This window comes from Cylas formicarius, unplaced genomic scaffold (genome assembly GCF_029955315.1).
Source record: "Cylas formicarius isolate icCylForm1 unplaced genomic scaffold, icCylForm1.1 PGA_scaffold_2__14_contigs__length_35257938, whole genome shotgun sequence".
NCBI lineage: Eukaryota > Metazoa > Arthropoda > Insecta > Coleoptera > Brentidae > Cylas > Cylas formicarius.
This window is the reverse complement of record NW_026844319.1, coordinates 26,910,653-26,938,336: the sequence shown is the minus strand read 5'-3', so window position 1 is coordinate 26,938,336 and position 27,684 is coordinate 26,910,653. Positions and strand designations below refer to the sequence as shown.

At 34.0% G+C, this 27,684-nt stretch overlaps 2 protein-coding genes across 7 annotated transcripts; one reads left to right on the top strand and one right to left on the bottom strand.

Annotated features, from left to right (window-relative positions):
* Window positions 1-170: 170 nt before the first annotated feature.
* LOC132697818 (uncharacterized aarF domain-containing protein kinase 5) lies at window positions 171-5,583 on the bottom strand. 4 transcript variants are annotated; one of them, XM_060663479.1, is made up of 12 exons: window positions 5,315-5,582; window positions 4,407-4,546; window positions 3,639-3,723; window positions 2,572-2,777; window positions 2,241-2,475; window positions 1,807-1,932; window positions 1,454-1,744; window positions 1,234-1,399; window positions 1,012-1,179; window positions 685-862; window positions 464-628; window positions 171-400 (listed from the first exon to the last, which is right to left on the bottom strand). In XM_060663479.1, exons 4-12 carry the CDS (start codon window positions 2,751-2,753, stop codon window positions 286-288), a joined length of 1,626 nt encoding a protein of 541 aa, XP_060519462.1. In that variant the 5' UTR covers window positions 2,754-2,777; window positions 3,639-3,723; window positions 4,407-4,546; window positions 5,315-5,582; the 3' UTR covers window positions 171-285. The 4 variants fall into 4 exon arrangements, with proteins under 4 accessions (XP_060519462.1, XP_060519464.1, XP_060519465.1 ...); XM_060663481.1 differs by lacking the exon at window positions 3,639-3,723 and having other exon boundaries at window positions 4,394-4,546; window positions 5,315-5,583; XM_060663482.1 differs by lacking the exon at window positions 3,639-3,723 and having other exon boundaries at window positions 5,315-5,583.
* Window positions 3,313-27,644, top strand: LOC132697819 (tumor protein p53-inducible nuclear protein 2). Of its 3 annotated transcripts, none has more exons than XM_060663485.1 (5): window positions 3,313-3,450; window positions 4,046-4,164; window positions 21,282-21,561; window positions 23,780-24,072; window positions 24,146-27,644. In XM_060663485.1, the coding sequence occupies exons 3-5, from the start codon at window positions 21,285-21,287 to the stop codon at window positions 24,299-24,301; spliced, it is 726 nt and encodes a 241-aa protein (XP_060519468.1). In that variant the 5' UTR covers window positions 3,313-3,450; window positions 4,046-4,164; window positions 21,282-21,284; the 3' UTR covers window positions 24,302-27,644. The 3 variants fall into 3 exon arrangements, with proteins under 3 accessions (XP_060519468.1, XP_060519466.1, XP_060519467.1); XM_060663483.1 differs by having other exon boundaries at window positions 21,282-21,612; XM_060663484.1 differs by lacking the exons at window positions 3,313-3,450; window positions 4,046-4,164 and adding an exon at window positions 9,805-10,009 and having other exon boundaries at window positions 21,282-21,612.
* The last annotated feature ends 40 nt before the right edge of the window (window positions 27,645-27,684 follow it).

Here is a 27,684-nt window from a genome sequence, read left to right as displayed (position 1 = left end):
GATGCTATTTAAAATATATTTCATTTAACCATACTCCCTTGTATATACAAATATCTGGTGGACCCATCCAAATGTATCATAAACTTGTCGGACTAGTAAAAAAAAAGGATAAAAACCTTTTATTATCCTTTATCAATCGAAAGTAAAAAAAAAAACAATATATACATCGCTTTATTGAGTCCTAAGTTATACAATAATGTAATGGAGTAAAATTTAACCTCTGGATAATATATTAAAATGGAACAATGTCACTCATTACACAGTTCCTAATTATGTACTTAAGGTTTATAGTTGTCTGTTTATTTCCATATCAATCAACGGTTTGATATTTGGAATCAATCCTAATTTGTAGAAAATGTCCACCAAGACAATCCTCCAGAAGGTTACAAATTTGTTAATTCTAAAAAAAATCAAAGTTTGTCACCGTTTCACAATAATATTCATACATCATATAACCACTTACATTAGCGCCAACTCAAACCATAATTTCACTGTAATTTGTTTAATCTTCCCGTTTCCCTTGCTTTCGTCGTCAAAGGCAGCTTTAGACGCCATCCTGGCCAATATCGCATACCTATCCACGGGAGAACCGTGATCAAATGATATAGCTCTCAAAGTATTTAAATTCCTGGAAACAAGCTGCCTTAATCTATGGTAAAATTTGAAAAATACGTGTTTGTATACCTTACAACCAAGATGAGAGTTTTGGGCATTTGTTGCAAGCAACGAGTAATTTCGTCGAAATGTTCAGCAGTCTGCTGTTGCATGTACGCTAAATCTTCTTCTGACAGCTTTTTCTTTAGTTTAAAACCTCTGGATTTGAGTGGAGCTTGTGTAAGGATTTCCGCAAATTTTTCATAATCTAAAAGAATACACTTCTCCATTTAAATACTTGCAAAGGGTGCACAAAAATATTCTTTTAATTAAAAAATTATCTTAGATTAGTATAGTTAGTGTTCCAAAATAGTATAGGTCATAAACCTTGCTAAGTAGAACATTGTTTATTGTTACCTTCAACCCCTAATATGTTAGAGTATTTTCGCATGTTCCTATGGTCTCCCAATACTATTGCTTTCCACATATGACTCAGGGCAATCCTTTCTGTATCCAGTACTTCTTGGTAAAGACCATGGTCGAGAATGATCAATTCAGTTTTACCATTTTGTCTTCGAACCATAACTAAAATTCATTCGACCTCAACTAAAAAGTCTTAATATCTTATCGAACACTGACCATTTCCCGGATGAGGATCGGCGTGAACAAAACCAGCTTTAAAAATTTGATATCCAAACGCTTCAAACATTTTATTGTTAATATCTGCAAGTGAAAATCCGTTCTGTTTGAGAGCTTGAAGGTTGTTTATTTTAATAGCATCGATAAATTCAGTAACTAATATTCTCTGGGAAAATAATACATGCGATAAAGTAGGTACATATGAGTCATTAATACTTACTGGACTGGTGTAATTCCACAAAACTGTAGGTATATATACATATTTGAGGTGATGCAGATCCCTCGCACACCTTTCACCGTTCAATCCTTCATTAATAAAGTCTAACTCTTGGCTTAAAGTCTCCCTAAACTCATCGACTATCCAGGATAAGTCTACTTTGGGATGGAACCAAGTGCCGGTCTTCAAGAGGATTTTTAAGGTAAGAATATCGCCGTTCAATCGCCTTCGTAAATCTTTATATTGAACTTTGATAGCGACTTCTTGGCCATCCCTGGTGGTAGCTTTAAAAACCTAAAAATACCCCTAAAACGTTTTCTTAAATTTAAGATATAGTCTTGAGAATGTGAGCTAACCTGTGCGATACTTGCAGCTGCTATCGGTTCGATATCGAAAGATTGAAATAACTCTTCCGGTTTTTGACCAAAATCTTCTTCAAATATTTGATACAATTCGTCTTTTTCTCGTTTCAAGCATTTATCCTACAATTTATTTTCATCATTGTGTATGTTTTCACTGTGTCAATAATATAAATTTTAAATAGCTTTTTCAACAGGTCAACAATTATTTATTTATCGAAACGATTTTCGTGCAACTTTTCATTACAGCATAACAATGCAGATTTATTTTTAAAGCCGCAAAAATATCTAATCGGAGTAACTATCGTGATTATGGTGTTAATATATTTTGTCGTTGGAAGTTGGAAGATCGAAAGCGCCAGTGCGGAGAGGCGAAGAATTATTTTGACTCAATAGATACCAAAATCAATGTAGGAAGGCTAACTCATCACCTGCAATATTTTTAAGCTGTCTATATACTCCTTGGGTAAAATATGACTTAACGATACTAATCCCTGTCCCAATTTAACATAGGTTCCACCATTTTGAAGACAACCGTCCCTAATACGTTCCGCACATCTTCGGTGGATTCGGCTCATCATTACGTCATAATTTGGTTTACCGTCCGTGAGGCCTTGCATCGATACGTAATAGTCTAATGTTATTGTTAACCCTATTCGAACAGATCTAAAAGTACACAACAAATCCTTTATCTTAAATTTGAATAATACGAAATTTGGTAACGCAAAAATTAAAATTTTATTGTTTATGAAAGATACTCACCTAACAAACCTAAGCAACCCCTTCGTGCCCAATACGATGTTGTCATCGTCATTTTTACCCTCTCGGGTAAGAAGTAAAGCGCCCAACCCTGCGACGCCGCTGACGCTAGCCAGCGAATACTTTCCACACCCTTTTTTGGATCGTGCCATACATTTTATGAAAGCAGATGCTAATCTCGTCATTATAATTTACCCCGGTTGTTTGCTCTAAAATTTAACAAAGTGCGTTAAATAAAGAATATATTTCTGCCTCGACAATGTATCCTCAAAATAACACTCTGGGTAAGTAACAGTTTCTTCTGAGAAACTTCGGCAAAAACTAGAAGACCAGACCAGACAAAACATTTTTTATATAGGGAAAAGGTTTTGAGAACCTTATTATAAATAAACATAATTGATCATGCAACTGGGTTAATGGTCATGTTTTGCAATTTGCTGTAGACGTTTGGATACAATGATAGTAGCAAGGATTTATGCATATTTGACTTGTTAAATCAAGCCAGAGACAAACACAACAGAACATTTTTTAAAAAATATATTATTTTCCTTTATTTTTTTTTTTTTGTTTTTGGATCAATAATAAGCTGAAACGCCTGCTTTTTGAATTAAAGGAATAAAAATTGTCCCTCCAAAGTATCTATTTGAATAAACTTTTTATTAAAAGCGCCATAAAACATAAGTTGTCAGTACGGTCCTGACCGTTCCGCTCAGCTGTGTGCCCTTTTCCCTTTCCAAAGCCTGCCGCGCGATCACTATGATCAGTCGTGTTCGGCGCCTAGCTGAATGCTGCTGTTTGTTAAGCGTTGTTGTCACCGATTTATTGTGATTTTGACCCCCTCGCATCCCTGTCGCTAGTGTAGAAATCACCGAAACGCAAAAGGTGAGCAAATATCAAGCATTTTTTTGGCATCAAAATTACAGATTATCGGTTGAGATAAAGAAATTAATAAACTACTGGTTTCCAAATCAGCTGATCTGAATAATGCAAGGAGAATAACAATTTTAGTGTAACCCAGTAGGCTTTTCGTACGCATAGTAATTGATTTCAAAGTTTGTCAAGTAAATTACCTGTTTGATATATTTTGGTGTTATTTTGACTGAATTTTCTTTGTTGGGATTACGCTGCTAAACCAAACCACGATCGATGATGTAACTAAAAGACAGAGAGCGCTGTTGTCAGTCGACTGTGGATGTGTGATGCGTTCGAAAATTAACCGATTTCAGGGGCCTGCGCAGTTGTGTATACATATTATTTACAAAATAATTTGCTATCAAGGTTTTAAACCACCCTTTGTTCAGAATAATAGTTGAACTTGCAAATGAGATCGAAAATGAATTATTTTTTGAAAAGCACAACCCAACATTGTCGGGGACAGGACCGTACCCATAATGATCGAAAATTGTTCATTATCCACAAAAACTAAAACCACCACAGTTAGATTTGAGAGTTCTGTACCATTTAACTTTGTTTTCAGAAACAGAAAAACCCTAATAATCGGAGTTTTGCCGAAATAGTGCGTGATAATTTTTTTATCAAGCAACAACTAGACCAGAAACGGAGCAATCATTTATCTAGTCTTATTAGCAAATTAAGGTAAGTGTTTTTTTATTAACCGCCTCTAGCCACTGACAGAGATATATTTGGTGGTATACTTGGTAAATCTTGATTTTGGCAGCAGTTTCTGAGAAATCATGTAAATATTTAAATTGTTATTCAAATACCCAAACCCCAAATTGTTTATACATTGACATACAGATGAAGGGAGAATATTTATTACGAAAATTATTAAGAGTTACAAAATAGAACACCAATTTTTACTTACTGCAATTACTTACGAGCGGATTATATTTACATCTTTCGTCACTTCCGCATCTCCTTGTCTTGCTTCCACTCGCCGACTCCTGTCTCCTTTTCTTAAACATGCACCAGGAGCGTATTTGCGAAAGTAAGCTGAGGCTTATCGCTAGAGCAGATACTTGAAAATAACGCAATAGAAAAAATTGTGAATTATCAATTTACGTGTTTTTCACGTATATCTCCGAAACTGATTTTAATATTAAGGATTTGATGGATTTTGGGTTGGGTTTATACATGTTTAAAAATGTCTAATTAATGGGCCACGATACTACTGTACATACATATCAACGCGGAAAATCAACCTTATTGTGAATTTCGTTTATTTTTAGTTGCATGTAACCCTTGTTAAGCCTTAATTGTTGTTTGTCACTAGTTTTTTGTTATTGCATTTCATATATACTCAACCAAGATCAAAAACCAATAGCAACAGTAATTTTCATGGTTTTATAAACATTTATTTTCCTCTTTTTATATATAAGTGCGCTGTTGTGAATGAGTTCGTTGAAGAAACACGATTTTAAGTATATGTGATCTCTTTTAGAGTCCTAAAGAAGGCAATTATCGAAACGTCAACTACATAGAAATTTATGTTTTTGAGCACCTAGCCGACCCATCAATAATTCTTAATATCGAAAGAGATGCTGTTAAATTTTTGCTCTTTACTGATTTTAATGCAACAACAATGCAAAGGGCATCAGCACAACTGAACTTCTAATTTGTTACAACATGTTACGCTATAATTCTGAACTGATAGAACTTGAGTTAGGTAGATGCTCACAACGGGTTTCTCATAACCTAACTTTTGTTATACATTTGTAAAAGCGACAATTTAAAAACTTTTAGAGCCATGTAAATTTTATTCGTTATTATTTTATATTTCACTTACCGAAATCTGACCAGTTCTTGAAATTACCTCGAGCGCAATGTTAAACATCACCAATACAGTTGACCATTACCGTTCCTCTACGACGTTGATTGGAGGATGTTTAGTGGTATCGTTACGCGTCGAAACTTTGCCGGTGCCCATAAATCGCATTGTTCTAAACCGAGCGTTGGAGTTGGTTCGTTTTTTTTCTCGTCGCTGGTGAAAGACGGTAAATACAAATAACGCCTTATATACAAACCAGCGCTACGTTGCAGATATGGACGCGTACGCTTTTTGCGTTAAGGTAACGTGAGGGACTCTCGTGGAACTATCAAAGTTGAATCGTATGCACTTGCTCGTGCCTGCTTCGATTTCAGCTTTATGTTAAATAATCCTTTAAAATAGTACTAATATTAAGTTAATTGATTTGAATTTATTTATACAATATCAGTGTGAACTTATATATCGAATTGAAATGGTGCATATTAGAATTTGGATTTCGTGAATCATACATAGATTAAGACGAGATTGTTTTCTTTGTCATACACGTTAATACTATTAGCTAATAACGGTATAAGTAAAACTGATTTTGTTTCATAAATAAATAATTTTTATAATAATATATATGAAATAAGTAAAACAATAAGGAAACTTGATAATTTGATTTTATCTCCATAATATTATTTAGAAATTAAAAATATTAAAAAAATAAATACTGCCACCTTGTGATCAATAAATTGTTCAATAAATATTTTTTTCTACTCCCGTCTGTAAGATACCTAATTACACACTTATCTAGCGTGCGGGAAGCGTCCCTTTACCACGTCAGTTTCGTTTAACACGGATCCAAGCCACTTCGGACATTTCCGGGATTTTACCGCACGGGTTTGGGAGCAATCGGATGTTTTCGGAGATATTTCTGTTTTTGTTTTTGGTTTGTCATTTTGGCATTTTTCAACGATTTGAAGAAGGTTAAATTGATAAAATAATTCAATATAGATAATACCGCGAGAACATGAGAACCAGAAATATTAAATTAAAGAATTGACAAGCCGGCCAACTTTTTGGTATTTTGGAAATCTAATTGAAGAAGTTTAAAAGTGAGATTTTTTTAAATGGTTGTTATAGGTACATATGTATTTTATATATTTTTTATATTATTTATATTTTATATAAAAGTAGCGCAGGAGTTTTGGTGACGTTATTTTGAAATATTCCGTTTTGGTTGCATATGTTTTTAATAAATTGTCATGAAGACGGACATTTTGAAATGTGCAACAAGGTTGGTCCATATTTTTTAATGAAAATTATCGTTTTATCTTAGTTTTGCGAGTTTGCAGTTTCTGTAATTCCTTACTTCCAAACAAAAAAAAAGTAAGTTGGACCTGAGATCTGGCAAAACTACTGACATTCAACCATCAATAGCTTAGTGAAACCATTAAAAATTAAAAGTTTACATTTATATCAATTTTTATTTATTTCAAAACGTGCGTATGCCAAACTAATCAAAAGATTACACAGCGGTAAGAAAAGTAGGAGAAATTGAAGTGAGATAGAAAATATGATGTATCCTTTACAAATATGACAACATATATTTGACACACTGGAAGTTTCCTATGGAGCGATAAAATGTTTCGTCATCTGTGTAGGTGTGCGTGTACTTGCAATTTTCTTTTAATAGACAAATATGTTAATAGCCAAATGTACTGCATTTCAAAATTTATTTAATTACACCGACTGAAAATGTCTCTTGGCAGGACATAGTTTGTCTAGTAAATTTTTATTGTTATCTGCTACCTGCTTTAAATAACGCGTTTCAAAATGCTTTCCAATTTTTCTAAAAGCGTATACTTTCGGCGCGTGAATAATAATAACATTTATCTCGCCAAAACTCGGCCATTACGGTAGCTACTTTCGTGCAACATTTCAATTCGTGACGCCTGTGAGTAGGTGTCCCGAAAATGTGTTGATTTGTTTTGGGATGGTACTCAACCAAGACAAAAATAAGCACCACAAAAAATATATCGAACGTCTTCATGCTACACGGATTTTGGACCAGTCAGAGTTGGAATAACATGACACTTCGCGGTGTTTATTATAATTTTTTTCACTTTTTGAATTGTCCACTTGACGAAAGCAGTGCATTCAGGTATGGTATGTTCATAAATATAATAAAATGACCAATTGCTTTTGAATAGATTATACAAGGGTTGTCATTAACATACAATGCAACAAGATTATTATTATTAATCGGTTAATTATTAATTACTAATTATTAATTAAGGTAATAATCTTGTTGCATTATGTTAATGACCACCCTTGGATAATCCGTTCAAAAGCATTGGTCACTTTCTTATATCTATGAACAGACCATAACAGCAACTGAAAAACATAGTTCTGTTTTCAATTGGTTACGTAAATTTGTTTTTTTTTTGTCACATTACGGTGGCCTTATAGAATTAAGGATTGGCGCTTAATTTTCATAAAAAATATAGTGGTAAAAATCGCACATGGATATCTGTTACCATTTCAAAATTATAAGGTATTTTTTAAAAAACAACATTAAAAAAACTAACTAACCAAAAATATACGGTATTTTCTTCTTCTTTCGTCTTCTAAAAAAAAAAGGTATGTGTATTTATGAAAATTCGACATCTGTAATTTTTAACCAATAAAAAGGAGTTTTCTGACATCACCATGGCCACGGATGAATTTTAGTAAAAAAAAATCCTAGTAACCAACAGCGAATTATACTGGATATTTTAATAGAAACTTGCGTTGGTATGGAAATCTGTCAACAAAATCAATTTTGATTGTTTAAAAACTACTGTTGTGAAAGTTTCTTACCAAATATTACACGAGGTCAAATAAATCCGTAAATTTTAGGCCTCTAGTGGTATTACTAGTCAAAAGTTTTTTTTTTTTTTCAGCACCTTTTTACCCATATTTTAATTGTTCAAGAATAGTATATTTTAAAGCTTATAGCTTAATAGTTAAGTACCAGCACAAAACATTGATTTTGTACATGGGATGCTCTGCATATTTTTGAGTTATTACACTTTGGCTACGGCTTGGTCATAATGTAGAGAACAAGTGGGTATTGGTAATCTTTAAATTGAAATTTTGGCTACTAATACGTTAGTTTGGTTTTAATATGGTGGATATAATGATGGCTTGTGTTATAAAAATCGGGAAGAAAGCAGAGGCTGTATACCACCATCAATGTCCTCTTAAACATATTGGTAGAAGGTTTTCGACCCGATTTGATTAAGAGTCGTCGGTTTGACAATTATCAATTTTCTGTATTATGATCGTACGGTCCAAAGACGATTTGTTAAAATTTGTTTAAACTTTTTTTTTCAAGAAAACTAGGAATAAAATATCTAAATGTGTTATATTTTTTGAAAGGGAATTTTAACTTATTTTCAATTACATAAATACAAAAAGGATTTTTCTGTTAAAGAATTACTTTTAAAAATGATGTAGTTAAACCGTTCAGTTCTCCGTAAAAAAGGGTAAAAAACTTGAAGCGTTTGTTTTAAAAATACACCTTTTTTAAAAACACCCGATATATAAATCTGAAACGCAATATGCGATTTTAACCTTATATTTTTTTATGAAAATTGAGCCTTGGTCAATTTTAACCATAAAACATGTAAAATGAAAGCTTTATTATAAAAATGACCCATACATACCACACCATATAGAAAACTGTTATAAATAAAAATGTCCACGTTTACCGAGATTTATTAGTTTTGTTGAACTGGAAGCGATTTTTCAGAGATGGCTGCCAGTTTTACATTGAACTGCCATTTGGAAATATTCTGGAAAATTTTATGCCTCGTTTATGTTGTTTTTAACATAACATTAACGTAAGTGATAAAATTTTAAGCAGCATTAAGTGGTTTCCCGTTCATAACAATAATACTTAGTCACGTTATTTTCGCGTCAAAGATAAATACTAAACATGTTCGCTACTCAATTCACTGGATAAGCCGTATTTTGTTGCTGTTTTAAATTGATCAAGGTTGCGTCTGGAACGCTCTCTAGACAAACAAAAGTTGAAAAAATCCGCGTGCGATAATGTACCGGGTGACAATAAAACCAACATTTCAAAAATGGTTTCGCATACAAACCAATGATCAAGGAAAGGTATTTCGGCACGAGAAAATATTTTTGTTATATCAAATTTTATAACAGCAGGCAAATTGTGTGTGGGTGTCCAACACAGGGCTGAGTCTGTGGTCTCTTGATTTCGTTGATCCGACCGTCTCTTCGAACCGTGTTTCCTTCGGCTCGGCAAACGTCAACCGAATTCAGTTTCCCACAAGTCGATACGCCAAATACGGCAACGGCGAGCGATTTGCGTGTTATCAAACAAAGAAAAACGTAGAGCGCAATCTCCAATCGCATCCCAGCCAGCTGGGCACGAACGAATAACGTGAAACAGCTGACTATCGTTTACTTCTGAGCCCCCCCCCCCCCCCCCTTCCCATTCCGTTTGACGCTTTCCTATCGTGCTCGCCTTGACAGGAGAAAACAAAACACTGCGATGTGGTGATCAGCTGCGATCGCAGATTTGTACGCGTAGTGTTCATTTAGTGTATTACTTTCGATCGGCAATACGTTCTTGGTACAACAGTGAGAATTCATAAGGCTGATTCGCAATATACTTCTCAATTAAATACCCACGCAAGTTTAGCACCGAAGTTTAAAGTAAGTATTATTGTTTATGTCGAAGATGTATGTTAGATGTTTCGACCCAACACGCGATTCGTATAAACCTGTAAATCAAGAAATATTAAGCATTGTGTGTCATCAAAAAATATTAGATTAAGTCTTAGGCTGTCAAAAGTGGTTCTTAAGAAAATGACTTGAAAGACACTCAAACCGATCCACATCTATGCTGTATCGCAATAGTATTTTAAGCGTTAGATGATGCAACATTTGCCAAAATATGACGCCGTTTACTTGAGACATGAAATTATTATTATTGGCAACTAATGCAATCGATACACTTAGTGTTGAACTATTCCAAAGTAGAGTTGGAAATATTTAAAGACTCCCAGCGTTCAACTGCGTAGGATGGCGAATTTTATCAGCACTTAAATTATGTTTGAAATAATTTTTGCTATTGCGTTTTGTTCGGCGTGGCGATTTATTTTTCTACGACGTATATGTTTTGACGATTTTTTTAAAGGCGAAATTCTTTCGCACGTCACTGTTTGGATTCGTCAGTGTTCTCGGCAAGTGGAAGCGTCCCCAAAGGGTCAGGGAAATTCTAGGGGTTTCCATTTTTATGATAATAATTATATGAGCTATGATTTTAAAGCCATTGTTATAATAACGCAATCAGTGATGTTTACAAACGCTTAAAATTTTTATTTATTATTTTTTGAAGTTGTAAAATTTTATCCGATTTTTGGAAAATGGAAAAATATCTGCACGTAAATTTTGTTGAACTTGTTAAGGACTTTGTTATTGGTGGATCTGCGAGCAGCGTACATTCTGTTAAACGGAAACGTAAAAGCTAGAGGCTCATAAAAAGAAAAGCAGCAGTCCGCATTATGCGCTGCCAGTAAGTAATCATCAGAAGTAAGTTACTCTCTATATAATAGCGAAATTACTTTCGTAGAAAAGTGATGGTCAGATAAATAAAACAAACCTGTCGTTATGCAGGTACTTAACCTACTTGACTGGCTACATTTCGAAGAACAAAGGCTAAGCTATTCTAAATCTTTACGTTGATTACATTGAAATATCTGGGTTGGAGCAATTTATTGTTCGCCTTTTAACGCATTATCGAAAAAAGTGAGTCACTTGCAACAATACAGGAGAATTTTAATTTTTTATGTATTTATTGTTTATTTTTATTGAAATAGGAGATTCATTATGTTAAAGTCTGTTCATAGATATAAGAAAGTGACTAACTGATACGAATTAAGGTAAGACCCAGGCAAGCTGTAAGAATGAAATATGGCCGAACAGGTAAGTACTTTGCTAAGAATTTAATTGTTTGGGGTTTTGTTAGGAAAGATACTAAACAATATTTATTTGTTTATGTATGTATTTATGTTTAAATCTAAAATAAAATTACAAATTATTTTTATTACCTACTTAAATTACTTAAAATTATTCACATAATATATCAGTATCACTATCGCTATCATCGCCTGTCTGCAATATGGATGTATGATTGTTCTGCTTTTTCTAAATGTTTAACAGAATTTGCCCAACTATGTGGAGCGATGTTAAAAACTTCGGTTTCTATAAGTTTGAGGACATTGGAGTTAACACGGGGAAAAACATTGTTACGACGAATGGCAGATTTCATTTGGTGCCAAACATGTTCGATGGGATTAAATATACAGTGGTAAGGTGGAAGCCTTAAAACTGTATGCCCTAGATCTTTTGCATAATTATCACAGACGTATTCCTTTTGTAGATTCGAGGTTTGTAGAATTTTGGTATAATTTTCGTGAAAATAAATGTCGTTATTATACCGGTAGTTTTGGATTATTGCTTTTGTGTCACATGAGGAAGGGATTTTAGTCAACTGTCTACTGTGATAATTTGCATTGTCCATTACAATTACGCTATTAGGAGGAATGTTTGGAACTAGTTTGTTTTTAAACCAACTTTCAAATAAATCAGCGGTGGTGTCTTCATGGTAATCCAGAGAAGAATCTTTAATATTTTTCGCAGACAGAGAAAGTCCATTTGAAATCCAACCATATTTAGAGCCAGCATGCAAAATAGTTATTCTTTTACCTCTTTTTGATGGCGCGTTTGTTTTACACTTATCAGTTGAGTCAACCCAACCCTTTTCCGGGGTATCATAAATGTCGAACCAGGTTTCATCCAAGTAAATAATTGACCTTTGTTTGTCGCCATTTCCGAATTCTAAAAGATTCCATTAAAACTTGCCTTTTGTCAATTTTTTTAAATCTAAAACCCATGTGTTGAATACACTTCCATAAGGTAGCTCTGCCACATTTAACACCGGTTTCATCTTTTTCAAGCCTCCTAATTAAGATATCTAATGTAGGCACGCTTTGTTCCTCGTATAACTGGTAAATTTTACGCCGTATTATATCTTGATCACTTTCATCTACACTCGAGAAAATGTCAGCACCGCTTCTATTTTACCTCGCTGGGATTATTCACAATTTTCCATACAGTTGATCTTGGAATTTTCGTCAATGTGGTAGTTTCTTTTAAAGATGCTTGCTTGCTGGCACCACGTTCAATGAGAGTTAAATAAACATTGTTTATAACTTCCTTAGTCTCAATAGAATAGTGTTTTCTACATTTGGGCGGGAGCATCTCCTGAGATACACTAGACTCGCACATATTTTGCATAATTCGCACACGATCCAACACACGCTGCATTACACACGAAATAAGAATGATTACTAATAAACTTAAACTAACTAGTATACCAAATCAAAGAATATTAAACTCAGGTAGGTATAAAATTATTTTCTATTACGGACCACAATTTTACCTGATTTTAAATTCTTAAACTTTATGTAATAATCTTGTTGCGTTGTATGTTAATGACCACCCTTAGATAATTCCATTCAAAAGCAATTGGTCACTTTCTTATCTATGAACAGACCATACTTTGAAAAATTACGAATGTTGTTCGACTTTTTAATCTTTTATTCGTCATATTTATTTCATCGGTAGGAATTTATAAACTGCATAAAATTCAGGTTAATTGATGTCCGTCTGGTGTTTAATCGCCTCACCAAGTAGTGCCAGAAACAGAAAAAATAATGGAGCAACCGACCTCGACTACGCCAACACATTAGATTTAGATAATTTAGGCTGAGACGGTGAACTTTGATAAAATACTAAAGGAACCTCGACTACGCCAACACATTAGATTAGATAATTTAGGCTCAGACGGTGAACTTTGATAAAATACTAAAGGAATAACGCTTAATAAACAGTTAGGCGGCTATAACGCACGGAGGTACAACAATTTTTACCGTCATTTTCGAATTATATGTGGCAGTTTTAAACGTGAGTATGGTCTGTTCATAGATATAAGAAAGCGACCAATTGCTTTTGAATGGGATTATCCAAGGGTGGTCATTAACATACAATGCAACAAAATTATTACCTAAAGTTGCGGAATTTAAATTCATGTAAAATTGTGGTCCGTAATAGAAAATAATTTTATACCTACCTGTGTTTAATATTCTTTGGTTTGGTATACTACTTAGTTTAGATTTATTAGTAATCATTCTTATTTCGTGTGAAATACAGCGTGTGTTGAATCGTGTGCGAATTATGCAAAATATGTGCGAGTCTAGTGTATCTCAGGAGATGCTCCCGCCCAAATGTAGAATACACTATTCTATTGAGACTAAGGAAGTTATAAACAATGTTTATTTGACTCTCATTGAACGTGGTGCCAGCAAGCAAGCATCTTTAAAAGAAACTGCCACATTGACGAAAATTCCAACATCAAATGTATGGAAAATTGGGAATAATCCCATTTCAGCGAAGAAAAAAAGAAGCGATGCTGACATTTTCTCGAGTGTACATACGGCGTAAAATTTACCAGTTATACGAGGAACAAAGCGTGCCTATATTAGATATCGTAATTAGGGGGCTTGAAAAAGATGAAACCGGTGTTAAAAGTGGCAGAACTACCTTATGGAAGTGTATTCAACACATGGGTTTTAGATTTAAAAAAATTGACAAAAGGCAAGTTTTAATGGAATCTTTTAGAATTCGGAAATGGCGACTGGAATATTTAGAAAAAAATAGGATTTGCAGAGAACAAGAAAAGCCAATTATTTACTTGGATGAAACCTGGTTTGACACTTATGATGCCCCAGAAAAGGGTTGGGTTGACTCAACTGATAAGTGTAAAACAAACGCGCCATCAAAAAGAGGTAAAAGAATAACTATTTTGCATGTTGGCTCTAAAGATGGTTGGATTCCAAATGGACTTTCTCTGTCTGCGAAAAATATTAAAGATTCTTCTCTGGATTACCATGAAGGCACCACGGCTGATTTATTTCAAAGTTGGCTTAAAAACAAACTAGTTCCAAACATTTCTCCTAATTGCGTCATTGTAATGGACAATTGCAAGTTATCACAGTAGACAGTTGACTAAAACCCCTTCCTCATTTGACACAAAAGCAACAATCCAAAACTACATGTATAATAACGACATTTATTTTCACGAAGATTATACCAAAAAGCAATTAATTGAGGTTCTACAAAGCTTGAACCTACAAAAGGAATACGTCTGTGGCTTCCACCTTAACACTGTATATTTAATCCCATTGAACATGTTTGGCAGCAACTGAAATCGCTATTCGTCGTAACAATGTTTTCCCCGTGTTAACTCCAATGTCCCCAAACTTATAGAAACCGAAGTTTTTAACATCCCTCCACAAATTTGGGCAAATTCTGTTAAACATATAGGACAGGCGATGATAACGATAGTGATACTGATATATTATGTGAATAATTTTAAGTAATTTAAGTAGGTAATAAAAATAATTTGTAATTTAAATTTAGATTTAAACATAAATACAACATTGTTTAGTATCTTTCCTAACAAAACTCCAAATAATTAAATTCTAAGCAAAGTACGGACCTGTTCGGCGCCTTACAGCTTGCCCGCGTCTTTCCTTAATTCGTATCAGTTAGTCTCTTTCTTATATCTATGAACAGACTTTACAACAATTTTTACCGTCATTTTCGAGTTATATATGGCAGTCTTAAACGTAGGTATACGGATATTTCTCTGGTGACGATAAACAAAACAAAAACGACCCTGTCCGTCGAAACCATAACTGTCTCGTCCCATCGCCGGTTTGGTAGTGCTTTGTTAGGGAACGCAGGTAGGTCGATGTGCGCCTTTATTGGTAGCCGTCAGACAGTGCTAATTTAATCTCTTTTCCTTTTTGTTATTTGTTGAACTCCTCTTTAGTTCGATATAGTTCGCCTTGTAAGTGTCTAAGGTATGTATTTTTTTATCGAATCGAATTTTAAGTTCAATGCGAGGAGCCGGTATTAGACAGGAAAAAAATCAACATTTTTGGCTTTCGTTCAGTTATTTTTGACGTCCACAGGCCGAAACTTACGCCACTATACCTCGCGCGCAATTTTGGCAATTAGCAAAATTTAACCGAAATTCGGCCCACCAACGTGTTTTTCAATTTTCTGATAAATGTGTTACGTAAATCATGAATGTTCGCATCAAAATTTAGCATTATACATAACGGGGTACGCTGGGTCAATAAAATTTTCGATAATTGCGGATAAATGGTGATATGCTAAAAATATTGTTTATTGTATTTTATACATCTATAAGAGCCAAAGTTTGATGGAATAGTTCAGTTATCAATTTTTAGGCTTATCGAATTACAAATCGAAAAAAATAAATTTCCTGTATAATTTCAGTTAATTTGGGTTAATTTTGTTGGTTTGCCACTGAAATATTTGAGTGTTTCGTTATTTTCCAAATAGTTTTTTTTTTCAGCAGAGTTGCCCTTTTGACAGGCATTTTTTTTTTATCAAGAGTTGAAATAAGAGTAAAATCCAGTCTTGAACTTGAACGGAATATGATATGATAACCCGCGAATGGTTAACTTCATAAATTTCCATACGATACTCGTCTTCACCAAATATGCATTTACTAAACAAATGGTATAAACAAAAATTTGATTTTTTTCCATCTTCCCAGGACAAAACATTTAAGATTTTCAATTAAAGAGGTTCTGGTTTCCATGATGCTTTATAGACGTTACTTTAAGAGGTTATGAGGAAATTAATGCTGACTCAGGCAACAGCTTCCCTAAACAAAGGAAGTCAAGCGCCTATCAGATAATCAGGAAGTGAAACAACGTTTTAAAATCACGCTGACGTGGACATTAAATTAGAAGCCCAAGATGAGCATAAAAAAGGGGGACTTGAAATAATTTGTTTGTTGTTGATGATAGAAAAATATTTTAGTCTTTGGGGTTTTTGGTCAAATCGAGTATTACGTTTACTAACAAGTACATGCAAGTTGTGACTTGAATTAATAAAAAGTTTTCCATTATAGGGAAGGAAAAAGTGACTTTAAAAACCATTTAGTATTTTTAAAAAGTTATCATAGCGAATGTTTCTATTGGATAGACGTAATGTAAAAACTAACTAACCCACTCTCAAAAAACTTGATGCAGATTCTAAACATGAATTAGGGATACGAGGAACGATTGTGTTTCCTTTTATAACGCTTTATTTACTAAAACTATTTTTTTATTAATATTAATAATTAATATTAAAATATTCAAATATTTTCAATACCTTTAGGTACATTTAGGTTACATTTTTGATGTAGTTGATAACATAGTTAGTGTTTTTCGCAATTGGGATAAATTGGGCCAAAAAAATTTTTCCCCAAGAAAGAACAAATCTGTTAGTTTGAGCATTTATATTACTTCCTCATTCCCCCCAACCCTTCTTCTGTGACACGTTGTATATTGTATATAGTCCAAAAGGTTTCATAATTTTGAGCGTACGTGTTATTTCTAGGAACACGTCTATCACCTATGACGAAAACGTTGTTAATTTTAATTGGGTATATTTAACTGACTAACTGAAATTGCAAAAACGAAAAAATTAAACGGTTCTTAGTTTTAGTGCAGCGAAAGTAGTTTAACGATCATGCAAATTGCTTCCAACAGTTTGACGATCCTGTGAAGTGTGTTTCCGTTAAAGGAAATTTTCTACATTTGATTTGATAGCTTTTGGTCGGTTGATCTTACGGATAACGCCGCGTTAAAAGTTATATTCGATTTATTTTAAAATAGAAAATAAAATTCAGGAACTTCTAAAAGCAGCTAAACACACACAAATTTCATGCTTTGGTGATTTTCTTCACTGTCTACTCCTTATTTGCTCTTATTATTATTATTCTTATTATTTTGTGGTAAATGTAATTATGTAAAAATGATCAAAATTACATTTTTTTTATAAAGAGAAAATTACAAATTTAATATAAAGCTCTTCAATCTACGAACCTCACAATACTGGCGAATTTGTGCATGTTATACACTAGATACTATTTTTTTTTTAGAAGTTTCTTTTTGTATCCTTTCAATTGTCTTTATACTTCTTCCTAAACGTGGAATTACGGAAAACGAAATCCGTAGTATATATTTCATTTTTGCGAACTTGAAAAATGAAGAAGGTTTGCCAAAAGTTAGACAAGATATATAAATAAACGTACGGATTTGTTTGCTGCTCGACATTGAACCTGGTAACCGTGAACCGATTTTGGTTGGTCGAATAACTAAAAGTTGCTGAAATCCAAGCTTGTAACCACTCGAAACTAGTTTCGCGGCAAGTGAAACAAAACGCAAACGTATTGTGTAATTTTAGAATGCTGTGGAAACGCCCAGAAAAATTCCAATCTGTTATGAGTAAATACCGAAAAATAATGTACCAGCACCCTGTATATGGTGTTTCAAAACAAGTTTTATGGAAACTAACCAAAACTAACTTTTATTTTAAACAAGGAATCGCCCCTTTAAGTTTTTAGAATTTGTTTTGAAACACACTGTATAAAAATATATTTAAAGAGTAGTCCATTGAAACAACTTGTCTTTGAAGTGTTTTTAGTATTTTTATATGTAACTATAAAACTTGTTGCGTAATATACCATCAAACAGATTTTCCTTCTATACGTTTAGCACCACACGGCTTACTTATATGATTATTTTTTACATACATACCTATTTAAATTTAAATGTTTTAATTCATTTTGGTGTAGTATTTTTCAATATTTGAAATTTTGTATTTTCATCCTTAACATTAGGTTTGCGCAATATCGTGATTTTATTAGAAATAAGACCAAAAAATCCTCTGACAAGTCAGATCGACATGATTGTTATAAATAACGTTTTAAGTCTTGTTTATTTTAATACGGGAAGGCTTTTTTTTCAATGTCATTTACAAAAGTATCAGGTACTGTAATAAAAAAAAAATCAAAATCATTGGAGATAGTGGACATGATATTGATACTAAAAAGTAGGCGTTCCTCAGGATCGCAAAAGTCCCTCCCTATGTTTTAATTGTCTGCGACGTAAAACACAATTTGACGTTTATTTTTCTTGTCCCCGTTTGTTCGAAACCATTGAATGTTATCTCATTTTAAATATTTTTTGAAAAAAATATGTCAATGTTTTAAAACATCTCAATTGATAAATGCATTTCTTATTTAGATGTTACGTGTTGTTGGCTTTTTATTTAAATGACTTTTTTTGTATACAAGTAGTTGCATTTTGTGTGGGATTTGTGGTAAGGTTTTTGACCCTAGGCACGTCATTAAAAGATATTATCAAACACGGTGCTATCAAATTCAGTACAAAAGTTCATTAATTGTATTGCTTTTTATCGGACCAATTGGAATATCGATGTTTTGTCTGCGTGATAATTTCGCACGCTCGAACAGAGTGATTGCCCAACGATTTATTTATTCTTTTTAAAAATATACAAATTTATGTTATCGATTTTTTATTTAAATGTTAATAATTTATTACGTCCCTGTATGGTTTTGTGTCAATGATATGCAAACCGCCGAATTAGCCAAGTATCGGCGATTTCAAATTAATACTTAATATCTAACCTTTGATAATATTCTCTATTGTCGTCCATCTGTACGGTAATAAAAATAGAGGTGACATAATTTTATGGCACAAATTTAATGTTCCCGCTTGTTACAATGATTGTTGCACTCAATGTAATTTCGCATTCAAAAGTGCGCACTAGCCGTGAAATGACCCAACTGTTTCCTTTTTTGTATGTTATTAAACAGTAATCGTCTAGTACAACGCATAAATAACGAGACCCCAGTGGCGTCCCGAGTTCGAGTCCATGCCCCAGGATTAAAAGGTTTCAGAATTAATTTATTCTCAGTTTTTCACCAGTTTATGGTAGTATTCATTATAAGGTGAAATAATATAGTTTTCCCTGGGTAATTAAATTTTTTATTCTATTTATTTCGCGATTGGTGCTGCGGAATTATAAAAAAGCTAGCAAGCCCCTTGATTTCCAATTTAAATTTTCTAGAAAATTTTCTACCACACTTTGTAGCGAGTAAGCATGAAGTTCATTTTTTAAAAAGACATTTGAAAAATATTTTTTGACGAATAATATCTGATTAGGTAATCCCAATGTCGTTTAGAAGTGATTTGACGTTTTTATAAATAATTATAATTAGATGAGATTTTAATTTGTTATTCTCAAGCCCTCTCTTCGGGCGCTTATGTGATTCACCATATTACTTTTGAAATGCTGAGCGAAAATATTTATGTAAAACCGGAAATGTTCACAGAAAGGACAGACGAACAGTTTTTTTGCTGAATGTGGGTTGATATTATCGTAGGATCAGCTAACAAATGATAAAGAAAAAAGTTGGTTAAGTAATTTTTGTAAATTAAGATTAACCTGTTGTATTTGAGTTATTTTCGTAAGCACATTTGTTTATTGGTGATAAAAATGTATAGTGTATAGTTTTCATCGGTCTCCCTTTAAATCCTCCGAATTGTATTGAAATGTTACGAAAGAGAAGGATAAGCAGCGCTTGTAGCTTTTTTTGTTACATACTAGTCTACGTAATAGTCACAATTTTTTGTTTTGTTCCTGATAAGCAAAAGTTATTTTATTTAGTTTTTTTTACTTTATGCTCAGGTGTTTAACACTCATACCTAGTATTTTTACTCGCCCTTGCACTTTGTGTTAGGTGTTTTCCAGGGTTCTGTGTCGTATAAATAAAACTAATTCTACGACCGCAAAATTATTAGAAACAATTTTCTTTGTTATATTTGCCGCTAACAATGGATGTTGAATTCCTGTTATTGAAGTGCATAAAAAAAAACCGCTGACACTGTTACTAATTATTTTCACATTTTTGTAATTGTTTTTAATTGGCACCTATAAAAAACACTTAATTCTTGAAATATCTGAATAGTCCGTGAATAAATCTAATTGATCGGGGATTGTTTAATTTTATCCAGCGGCGGACGTATCATTTCATTCCCTATCCGATCGCTCTCAAACCTGTGACTAAAGTATCGGAACTAACCGTGGTGATTGACAACAATGTTTAACGAAACTGATGTGTTTAAGTGACACTTTTCTCACACTTGATTAATTCATAATTGGGTATTTAAGAGTAAGGAAACCATTCCACCAGTCAATAATTTAACATAAAAATAAATTTAAACACTGTTGTCTGTCTCTCAAGTTAATTTTGAAATTAGCTTCGCATTTCATAGAACAACATGTGTGCAACATCTTGGCCAAAAACCGACCCTTGGCCGTAGTTTTTCCCACTACAAGGGCAGTATTACTCAGGTCTATGAACTAAGTAAAGACTCACTTCCAATTACTCCGACGGGCAAATTTCTTCAAGTCTTTTCAAACAGGGTTTGTAACCCTTATTTTCACAACACTCAATTTATTCCAATCTTTCAAAAAGTGGATGTTGTGCAATTTCGTGTGATTTAAAGAGTTTTGCTGTCTTACACACTCAGCGAAACTTAGCCGTTTGGTTAGTTACAAATTGGTAATTTCGTTTATGCTGCCATCTGCCGATGAGCGGCGAAACTAAAGTTGAGGTTGGGAATTTGTTTGCAAACGGCACGTGTCGATTGGTGGCTAAAGTCGACCCTAATTTCGCGAATCTAATTTTGATAATCTCAAAATCTTGGCAAGAGACGGGGTATGGTGAATTTAGGTATTCCTCCTGCTTTTGTCGTTTGCAAAAACCTGCATTTTGCCGTCCGGAAATTCGTATTTTAATTTCAATGTCGTTGGTAGTATCCAATAGGATAATATCAGATTTCACCCCGTTCTCCTTCGGTAGGTCATCTAGGATTCTATTCATATATAGGCGTGATCGAAGAAAGCTACAAACACCTACGATAATGTAACCTTTATCGATCCCTGAACTAGTTTTTTTTTACAGGATATGATTCAAATCCTAGCAAACTACCTCTTACGTAACAGTTCAACATCGACTAGCGAAGGGGTCGACAACAATAGTAGCGAAGGCGGCAACAGCAGCAGCAGTCGAGTAGCACTGAGAACGACCGAACATGACGACGGGTGGACGCTGGTCGACAGGGATTCCGAAGGTAATTCGGACGTTTCGTCATCTGAGGAGGAAGACGAAGCGACCAACGAACCACGGAAGAAAACGGGAGTGACGCGGGCGAGCTCTGTCGAATCCCTGAGAGGAACGGGAGGTATGGAAGAATCGTGGTTTGTTACGCCTCCGCCTTCTTTCACTTCTGCAGGTTGGTTTGCTCGCTTTTGTTTTTATTAATTACAGCATCGCATAACCTTCGAACAACAAAATACAAACATCCGAATTCGTTTTTGTTGTTGCCAGACACGTTTGTTTTTTATTTTGTTGACGAAATCTAATTTTGTTTATTATTTAAAACTAGCAACTCTTTGTTAATTATACCTACGACGTGCGACATATAAAGACTATGTTAGGGCTTCGTTAAGAACGTGAAGCTTTGGATTGGATGATGCAAATAATCTTGTCGGTCGAAGCAAACTTTATTTTACGCTGTTCAGCTATCTAAATTAAGTTTCGTTTAAGTTTCCTTACGCCTAACATTTAACTGTAAATTGGCTCCCATTAGGAATTTTAAAATAATCCAAAGCTCGCTGCACAAAATGCATTGGGACAGCAGAATAAGTAGGTTCGACATTTTTTTATTTGAACTGAAAGCGATAAAGATTTAAAAATCAAGGTCGGCGCGACGCTAAAAAACGAAGCGTTTGCGCATGGCTAGGCCGCGTGACGTCAGTAGCCAGACACAGCAGACGGCTGGCCGGCTGGCTTTACGATACACATAATAATGTTAAAGTTTCTAGTTTAAGCGGGTACGGACTTTCGGCGAACTTTATCGGAATTAAAAATGATTAACAGAAAGTCGTGTTTTGTTCCAAATTGTACAAATACGTCCAGTATATCACAAAAAAAGAGTGTACCAAAAGCTCCTCTAAAACATAAAAAGTGGTTTGACGACGAAGCTCGGTGAGATGTGAAATCAGTGTGAACTTTGTACTGCTGCGAAGATCATTTCAACCTGGAAAATAATATGGAAAACTACCTAGAATATAAGTTAGGTACTGTTGGAGTCCGGATGAAATCTGAGGTTGTACCACATAAATTTGTATGTCAGCCGGACAGACATTTAATTTCTACGAAACAGCGAGCGCTCAGCGTGAAAAGGGCAAGGCAGAAAGATACTGCGAAATATTTGCAGCCAGTGCTGGTTTTACAAGTGGACTTCAAAAAAATAGAATATGAGACTATATCTACGTGACTAGTCGTTCTCCTACAACTTCTCTCATTGAAAACATATAGTTCACATCACCTATCAATCCAATTTTCGTTACAAAGTAATTTTGACTTTTAGGCGTTTAAGCAAAATACAAAACAAATTTTGATGAAAATAAACTTGATTCCTAATATGAAGTATAGGTAAATAATATTACTTACGACCCTTGATCTGACAAAAAAATATATTATATTTTGTAGATTGTAGAAGAGAATAAGAGAGACTTTTGAGTATGCCAGACCGTTTTTTTTTCTTTGCCGTTACTGCATGCAAAACAGAATATTCAATGCTGAAGAAAACGGATAATAGCTTTGATAATTGGTACGACTATCCGCCATATGTACTATGTTCTAATGTCATAAACTCCTGATGATGAATGAACTAAAATAAAGCAGAATTTAATTTTACCCATTAGTGCTAAACAAAAAATAAATGTAGATGTGGGAATACCTTTATATGGGCATATTATCTACTTATCGAACTACTTTAACGTCACTGCACTGAGTTTCGTTTCAATTTGCGTTATTTGCCAAAAACTCGTTCACCATTTCCACAATGACATGGGGTAAATTTCTCAAATCAGCCCTTTGAGTATTGTGTTGGCTCAAATAAATAAAGTAAAGTAAACGTTTTAGGAGAATTCGTATTACTCTCCGTACATTCTGCACAGCGTGACGTCTGCTGTGTCTGGCTACTGGCGTCACTGAATATCATATTAATATTTTGCTCTAATTTTGGTTTTTTCAATAACAAACTCTCCAGATTTTAGTTAAAATAAAAGTCATACCAAAAATGTCGAATCGATCTGTTGTTACGATAATTTGCATGTGTCCTAAAACATTTATTAGAATTAGCCGACGTCAACTTCATCGTTGAAAACTATAACAGCAGGGACTGTTATTTACCTAAATTTCCCAATTGTGGAGTTACGTTGTTTTCTTTGAACTACAACTAATAAACGATATTGCGAGAAGGATAAATGCTCTAAATTGCTCCTCCCTGCTTGTCACCAAATTCCCGCCTTCATTCGTTACATTCATCTGACAAGTTATTAGAAATTACCGTTTGTTAAATGTCAGTCTCCTTAATATTTTGCTCGGTTTAGGCCCGATCCATATGGAAACGTCGCCTCTCGAGAACCTTCTGATCGAGCACCCGAGCATGAGCGTCTATCAGCACACGGGCGGCAGACGACCACCATTTCGTCACAACCGTCCCTCCACCCCTTCCGAGATGGCGGCGACCGACATGGAGGATAACCTCGAGGAGGAGATAGTCGGCGAAGAGCACGGCGACGCTATCGTGATGATCCGCAGAATACCACCTCCTCGTTGCAACCGATTGCAAGCGCTGCATTTGCACGAAGCGCAATTCGCGAAAAGTCGAAGAGCTCAAAAGGTAACGTCTCAACGTCTAGACTTGATTCGCTTTCACTTTGTTGCAAAACTCTGACAGCTTCTCGACGTTTCAGATGCAAATAAAAAAGTCGTCCCAATCGACTTCTCGCGGCTACCTGAATCGTACAAACAAGGCTCGTGAGGCAAACGGGCGTAGCTGGAAACCTAGACGCAAGGAACGTTCCCAAGGGTCTGCTCGCTCCAATGCCAACAACAATCGCAAGTGCTAAACGCATACACCGATCTCAAAAACGGACGCGGACGATGAAGAAGTACGATTAGAAATGTAAACCTTATCCACAACATTAACAGTAGGTTATTAGTTCACTCGAAACTTTATCGTTATTCGGTATTTTTATTCGTAAGACGAGGAGAATATTTGATAAAAAAATCTTTGTCCGATCAAACATTTGCAATATATGATGTACTTTCTGAAGAATGATGCAGGGAATGTATTTGGTAGGTGGCAGCGCCAATATCCATGTAGAGTTGAGGTGGAATTCTATCAAAATTTCAATTTTTTTTTTCGGCCATCAAACTGGCCACCAGCTAGCTACACGACAGTGACGTGACGTCTAATAAGTCCGTAAGTGCCCATATTCAGTCGCGCCAAAAAAATTAAACAAGATAAATAAGAACTACAACGCTGTGGATTTTCGTCAAGTAAAAGCTACCTCAGTTCAATTTTTAAAAAATTAAAGAAGATGAAAGCACAGCACCAGCATTTAGCAATAAATCTTTATCAAAAGATAAGATACCCACAACAATTGACCTGGACTTGTAATTATTAAGGCCCAACCTCTCACCCAAATTCGAAGTATTTGTCTATTTTATTTAGTAGCGTTAATTCATAATATTGCCATTGTCCCTTCTTGCCATCTATGAAATGTCAAAATGTTTTTCTTTGGCTAGTTGTATTTAAATAGGTGTCTCTTATCCTGGTCGTAAGCTGCTTGAAAGTAGCCCAAATCTTTGCTCCATATTCGTTATTGTTTTTTGTTCCTTTAACAAATCAGGTAATTGTTTGATGGAAATAGAACCTTAACATAGAATGATGAAGATAATTAACCGCCGGGTCGTGTGAATTCAATAAAAAAAAGGAAATAGCAGAACAACAACTAACCAAAGTGGGTTCGCTTTTACCGGACTCCACAGTGCTGGTATAATATCTAAATTCTCAGACTCATAGAACCCATTTGATTACTTTTTCAATCGGGGTCCTCTTAATCAGTTTCCCAAGGTCGTAAATAATAATTTTTCTAAAATATCCCTTTTTGGAGCTCAGATGGACGACGCCCATTGAATTTTTTTGTTAATAGGAAACAGTGCTGAGAAGCACAACGATTATTTAGAGTAATTTTCCTTTATGCATTCATTTTTTTCCCGGTTCCTAATGCTACAGTGATAATCAAATATTGATTGCGGATTGCTCCCGGTTTAGGTATATTGAAAACTGCTAATCGTACAAAAATTACTTCTGGGGAACTTTATTTCAGCCTTTGATTGCGGATTCCCTTCAAAAATCCCGCATGCATAGTTGCAAAAAAAACACCAACAAATCAGCAAAAGACCAACCAATCATGAAAATCATGAAAATCCCTAGTTGCCTGCCCTCTGGCGTTCCACCGTAAAATTAATAAACAGGTTAGATGGCGCTATTCAAAAGTTAGTTTAAAATTTATACTACATGTTTAAGAATTCTAATTTATGCATCATCTGGGTATAAACGGATTGCCGATTATTGTTTGTTCCACCACTTAGGACTTTGGCGGTTAATAAGTACTTCCTGCAATTCTTCATGAAATTTCTTTCTTTTGTACATGTAAGCCTTGTGGATATTGATTACGTCACGTTTAAAGATTTTGAAACCAATTTCTCAGCGTAGGTGTAATTCTATTTATTGTAATTACTGCAATTCGGTATAATCACATTACTGCCCGGGGCATTAGGGAAACTTCATTGGATTCGAGTGGCCAGTTTTATTTTGTGTATTTCCATTTTCTTTTACATGTTTTCTGTACATTTCGTAAAGTAATGTGATTGTTGTACATACAGAAGATTAAACAGTATATATTTTTTATTGTGTTATTTTATATTCGAAAAAATTAAATTATTTTTATTAGACTCTTATAGGATTCGGTAAAAGTATCTGTCGAGGAAAATCTTTTGCATAACGTTTGGGAAAGACATCTTCTGCGAATGTGGTATCGGAAATTGTAGCTGCGTTACTTCACGAAAATTTAATTTAGTGTGTTTCAGGTAATTCAAAATTTTTCTCCTTTATATGATTATTACCCAACCGCCACTACGCTTTAAAACTAACATCCCTGTTTAGTTTCTCTTTGCCTGAATTTCGATACGGCTTATAAATTTTTTGGTGCAAAAAACAATAAAAAAATCAAATATGGTTTACGAATTTTAAATGTGTTACTTTGAACGAAGTGAAGTATTAGCATTTGGATTCCGTGCTGAATTGAATAAGAACAGAAGTCCTTTGGCCATTATCTGATGAAACTGTGATAAAATAATTTTTAATAGTTTAAAACAATCGACAAAATGCATAAAATTTTCCTAAATGTGAACCCGTTTAGAATAGAAATTTATTGTCGGTGTAAAATTCGCGGGACTGACGGGATTATTTTTATAAACCTCGAAAATTTACGCAGACAATAAAATCATTTAATTTCTCTCTCATTTGGGGTAATTACATCGCCCTTTTATGATAAAAAATTGTAAAAACCAAAAAGGTACAAAATAATTTTATTTTTTAGATAATCATTGTATAATAGTAAGTCAATTGAGAAATATAGTGTTGATGATTTTGCATGGCGTTCAGATAAAATCATCGACAATTTTCTAAGGTTATGTTCATTTTTCATTTTAGGTATTTAAATTGTGGGGTCGACTTATATTCACGCGTTAGAATACCTATCATTAAGAAACACATTTGTCATTTAACTCATATTAAAAGTACACTAGGTAAATTAAAATAAATCATAAATATAAAAAGTGTCTTGGTAATTTTACCGAGAGTAAACAAAAAAATTCAAAATGTGGTTTCTTTTCAATGCAGCTACAATGTAGCTATTAGTTTTTTTTAAGTAACAGAATTTATCTCATAAATGGCTAAAAACGTTTAAATAATATTGGCTTTTCCCAAAAATATTAATGCACATAATTGCTTTTTTACAACATATTTAAAAAAAAGCACACTTTCGAGTATTAACAAACCAAATATTTTTTGGGAGAATTGTTGTGAAATTTATTGTTGTTGAATGAATATGTGATTGAGTTAATGTATTTTGGCCATTGACCTATCACTAGTGTGCTTGTTCATAGTAAGTGTAAGGCAAAGTTGTGTGCACCTTTTATGTTAAAAAAACAATACCAATTGTATGCATTTTTGTAGTGAGAAAACTGGAAAAAAGAATTAAAAATATAAGTAGTGTGCGCGATTTGATAGAATATAATGAATATGTAATTACGTGGTATTTACGAAATATTGGTATGATAAGAATGAATATGTGAAAATGTTATAAAAATAATAAAAAAATAAAAATTGATTTCGTTGCATATGAATCGTTTTATTAAAAATGCTTTATTCTCTTTTTCA